General features: G+C 39.2%; 1 protein-coding gene across 1 annotated transcript in view; it reads right to left on the reverse strand.

The window, feature by feature from the left end:
* Positions 1-5686, reverse strand: part of VPS13C (vacuolar protein sorting 13 homolog C) — a 225912-nt gene that overhangs the window by 143016 nt on the left and 77210 nt on the right. The window contains exons 19-20 of the mRNA XM_018552762.1: positions 2483-2625; positions 305-497 (exon numbers count right to left, since the gene is read on the reverse strand). Coding sequence (XP_018408264.1) covers positions 305-497; positions 2483-2625 — 336 coding nt within the window. The remainder of the gene's footprint in view (positions 1-304; positions 498-2482; positions 2626-5686) is intronic.

Raw genomic sequence — 5686 nt, forward strand, 5'->3', positions numbered from 1 at the left:
AATCACCCCCTCTCTCATGTAAGAAAAGGGTGGGGGGGGGGGGGGGGCGTTAAGTTTAGAACTGACCTGGACAGCGGTCTTAAGACTGCTTAAGATAACACTGCAAAGTGCACAGAAAAGCACAGGATTTCTGGCAAGATCAAAAGCATTTTTTTGCACTTTTCAAAAATATATAATTAATTGATTATTAGTTAAATATTTAACTGACCAAAAGGGGGGAAATTAGGAAGTTCGTTGTTAAGGTTTACATACACTTTAATACAAGACACAAATCATCTTTACACTTTTGGTGATATCTACTTACAGCATCATAAATAATCTCCACAGGCTGGGACTGCAGTATCAGGACTTGATCGGCAGTGCTGTTTTCAGGGTTAGTTTCAAACTGAATTTTAAGAAGAGATGACTCACTGGAACCCATACTGCTTACAAGAGATGGAACAATATTTTGTTGCCTGAGGCCAGTCACATACCAGTGGTCCAGCTTTGCATCTACCCTGAAATTCGAAGGTTATAACAATCATGATACAGATATATTATGTATGGGAGTCCATCACACACAAATCTAACTATTAAACAAGGTGCAATCCTAAATACAGAGGATTTACCACATACTGTATATGAGATGGGTTTAAGAGAAAACATGTAAATATTAAACAATTGTTAACGTGTCCCTCCCAAAAGGATTTCCTTTATTTTATCTTCCACTGGATAAAGATTCATAGGCTCTACAAATTATGAACAAGATTGTTCAGCTTATTTAAACTATATGCCTGAAATTAGGTTTTATTAACTCCCTGCAATACAATCTGGTTATACAATATAATCTATTCAGTTAAAGGAGAACTATGAGGTGAGTGCTTTTCACTCACCTCATAGTTCTAGCCGACCTGTGACAATGAGACTGTCACAGGCCGGCTTAGTTCACTCACCTCTCGATCCTGTCACGGGTCTCTGCCGTGACAGGGGAGGGGCTGGATTCACCCCTCCCCGCTCCGCCAGCGCTGGCTGGCGGAACGGACGGGGCGGGTACAGCTGGCTCTGCCTCTAGATAGGCAGAGCCAGCTGTCGGTCACGCAGCTGGGCGGATGCAGACATAATTGTCGGGATCCGCTTAAGCTGCGGCGTCTCAGTATACCGTGAGCAGCAGCTCGCAGTATACTGAGCCTAGGGTGACGGGAGGACGCTAGTTTGTGTCCTCCCATTAACCTAAGGAGAACTATGGGGAAAAGCCTTAACACCATAGTTCTCCTTTAAGGTTATACAGAAAATGTAATGTGTGCGGGCTCACATAAAATTCAAAGTCAATCCACATAAGACTTCATAAAACCGTAACTGAACAAGCTTGACATTTTTCATTAGATCTACATAGATTATAAAGCAATCCACACACAAGTAAGTATTTTTCAATCCAAAAGAGGGATAGTCCCTCTTTTGGCACAATTCCCTCTGCCTTTCTTTCAGGAATGATTTCCCCTGTTTAACCAGGGTAAAAACCTAAGTAAAATATAGTCCAATTTGTTCAGGTTCCAGGTTTGCTAAAGCACTGACACACGATATATTAGACACATGATGCGGTGTCCGACAAAATAAAAAGAACTGCCAAACCAGGACTAACCAGTCACTTATTAGATCAAGTCATATCCTGATCCTTTCCATCACTGCTTAGGTGATACCAAATATATTCAGAACCCATTCACAGTGAGCTACAAGCTTTTTCAGTGCTGATTTGAGCTGATCAACATTGAGCTACAGTGCACATTTTGGCGCACTATGTAGTACTTCTTTCGGCAGTCTATCAAAGTCTATTGGGGCTAAATCGTTTGAAATTTGCTGAAAAATAGCTCATATTGGGGCGACAAGCTTCAGCTACAAGCTACAGGCGACATTGAGGTGTAAGATGTGAACATCTTCACTGAAATGCATTGGAAGAGCTACACTGAGCTTCATATTTGAGCGATTTTTGAGCAGAAATTGCGCTACAAAACGCTCAATTTGAATGAGGTCTCAGCCTTACTTAAAGGAGCAGCTATACTAAGTATCATTTGAAAACAGGCAACTGCTCAATACGTAATTCTATTATTTTTGTTATTTCTTTCTATTGCTCTGCTAACATGCTATATTTTCCACACTTACTGAAAGAAATAGTAATAAATAGGAGTCTCATAACCACTCCAGATTTTGAGTAACCTGCAGATATCCTACACACTATACAAGTCAAACATGCACATTACGATCTGACTTGTTAGCATGCTTCTAATTCACATATACATTGCATTAAAAGTACCTATTGTACAATGCCATTAAATACAAATGACACCTTTCCATATCGGCAATTTTAAAGCTGCCATTAGGTCAGAGAGTGGAACTTCTCAAAGAATAAATATCAGGATTAGAGTGTTTGTTGTCGCCACAATGTGGGTTTTCAATTCTGCCATCTAACACTTTCGTTTTCCTTTATTCATATGCAAAAACAACTCACTTCAAAGCCTGCGCGCCTGGTCTCTGGAAGACTTTTGTGCTGAGATCGATGATCTGAATTTTCAGAGTTTCTGGTGCATGGGCATCCTCTCGTATAGTTATAGATGTGCTGACAAGCTTAAAACCCAATATGTGAGCCACGTACTAGGAATAACCAAAGAATAAAAATGAGTTCACAGATCAAAGGACCATCAATTTCTTATATCTGAAGTACCTTACAACTGAATACTTTTAGGCAGCTAGCTGCAATTTTCCCTTGAGCTAATCGTGTATTGTCCTTTTATTCCATGTAACAGTTTGACACAAATTTGGCAGATTTACACAAGTACAGTTAATAATCTAATCATTTCTTTATAGACTACAGAAGTGCCACACCTGGACCTACAATGGAAAACAACATACAGTTCAGAAGATGTGCTAAACAATAGTTTGTTAAATGTGGACTGCAAGTTCATAGTTAGCCAACCCAAATATATTGCTTGTATAGTTTTGTAAGAAATCAATGAGTGTCTGATCACACACAAGTTTGATATAATCACATAACATTGTAAATACCATCCTATTGTAACTTAATATAACTACACACTTACCACATTTGCTTGTGTCACATAATGTTTGCATAACCGGTGTGCAAATTTATTCTGGAGCTGCCATTTAAAGTTGGTCACAGACCACATATGACTTGCTTCCTGCTTTTTTATTTCCCACAGCCTGTGAAGTGTCATGACCCTTTAGACATCTCACATCCCCTGAAGTCCCATAACTCTTCAGACATCACACAGCCTAGAAAAGTCTCATGACCCGACAATAGGGCCGCCCCTATAATGAGACTGTTGCCTCAGACAGCATATCATAAACCACTTGCTGACGAGGGTGTTGAACCCCCTTTCCTGTCCAGGCAACTTTTCAGTATTCAGCACTGCAGTACTTTTGACTGACATTTATTCAGTCATGCAACACAGTACTGAATGAATTTTATACAAATATTTTTAGGGACAGATAGAGCTTTCTTTTGATGGTATTTAATCACCACTGGGGTTTTTATTTTTTACTTTAATGAAAAAACTACCACAAATTTTGAATAAAAACCCGTTTTCCCTACGTTACGTTATAAAACATTTATCAGCACCCAATTTTTTGGTAAACATAAAAGACGGGGGTCACGTCGGGTAAATAGATACCAAACCTGTCAAGCTTTAAAACTGCGTGCGCCCGTGAAAATCTAAAAAAACTACCATCCCGAAAATTGGCCATAGGCGACACTTTAAAAGCTTTTACTGCTCATCAGTATAGTGTTATCAGTGATTAATGGCCCTAAAATTATTGCTCCCACTGGGACATTCGCAGATATGTAATATGTGTGGCGTAATCATTATTTTCGCACGTAGGTGCACCCAACACTATTTATGTTCATAAGTATGCGCACGCAGGTGTGGGGGACTTAAACTTTTTTTTGTTTTTTAACCCTTTTTTTTTACATTTAACTTAATTGCCATCACATAGGGGGAATAAAAATCCCCCTATGTGATAGCCAATATACAATGACAGGTCCTCTTTATTGACCCCTGCCACCTGAGGACCCCTAAAGAAGCTGATGAAGCAGTTATCGCATCATTGGGAATCAAGTCTCCATGTGACTGATGGGCTGACTTAAACATAGGGGTCAATATAAATTGCACTAAATTGAAAATTGTACACAGACTACAAGATAACATTACACAAATGTGTTGCTCCTTGCAAAGAGTCTGCCTTTCATTCCCAGCTAACAGATCCTCTTTCCATTTACAATGTACAGGTCTGCATTGTAGTGCAGATTTCCACCCCTACATAATGACTAATACTCATATATAAATACTCCATGTAGCTATATCATTGTTATGGGAAAAAATGTTCAGTACAAAAAGTAGCCAAGCACATTGTAAAGTAAAGGCAGATCTAAAGGTAAGGAATTAAAAGGGGGCACTTTAAAACACATTAATACACAGTGGGGGGAATTTATCAAAAAGTGGAGCAGACAAAATCTGGAGCAGCTGTGCATGGCAATGAATCAGCTTCTCCCTTCAGTTTGTTAAATTAAGATTTGAAAATGAGAGAAAGAAGCTGATTGGTTGCCATGCACAGCTGCTCCTGATTTGGTCTGCTCCAGTTTTGATAAATTCCCTTCAAGGTGCGTTTACTGCAAAAGCATTTAGTGCAGTACTGCTTGGCCAATAATCATAAACAATGTCTTTCTTTCTATGTGAAAATACTCCATAAAATTATTGTGAGGGAAGCACAAAAGACAGGGTTTGGGACATGATAGGTATAATGGAAAAGTGATGCGGAAGTAAATATGGATGGACATTGGAGCTGCAATATACAAGTGTAACATCAATAAAGAAAAGGACTAAGTGGGTCTCTGTTCGTGGGTGGGTAGACAATGTATTAACACTAATTAACCAGTTGACATCCGCGGTGTTAAACCCCCTTCCCATCCAGGCCATTTTTCAGTATTCAGCGCTGCGGTACTTTAACTGACATTTATTCCGTCATGCAGCGCTGTACTGAAATGAATTTTATACCCTTTTTTGGGGACAGATAGAGCTTTCTTTTGGTGGTATTTATTCACCAATGGGGGTTTTATTTTTTTACTATATTAAGGAAAAATTACCGAAATTTAATTTATAAATTGTTAATTGGTAAAATATAAAAGATGGGGTCACGTCGGGTAAAAAGACACTAAACATGTCAAGCCTTAAAATTGCGTGCGCGCGAGAAACCTCAAAAAACGATAATACCCAAAATTGGCCCTAGGCGACGCTTTAAAAGCTGTTACCGCTCATCAGTTTAGTGTTATCAGTGATTGATGGCCCTAAAATGATTGCTCTCACTGCGACGTTCGCGGCGATATGTAACATGTGTAGCGCAATTGTAATTTTTGCGCGCTGGGGCACCGGACGCGTATTTACGTTTATAGGCGCGTAAACGTGGGGGTGGGGGAGTTAAACATTTTGGGGGGGTTTTTCCCCCTTTTTTTATATGTGGCTTTTATTTTATTTTTTTATGTGTTACTTTTCTTTTTTTTATTTATATATTTTTTTTTGCACTTATTGTTATTGCTATTATATAGGGGGATAACAACCCCCTAATATAATAGCAAAGGCACACTGACAGGTCCTCTTTATGGAGATATTAGGGGTCTCTAGGACCCCTAATATCACCTATG

This window comes from Nanorana parkeri, unplaced genomic scaffold (genome assembly GCF_000935625.1).
Source record: "Nanorana parkeri isolate BGI_ZX_2015 unplaced genomic scaffold, ASM93562v1 scaffold97, whole genome shotgun sequence".
In the NCBI taxonomy this organism is placed as follows: Eukaryota; Metazoa; Chordata; class Amphibia; order Anura; family Dicroglossidae; genus Nanorana; species Nanorana parkeri.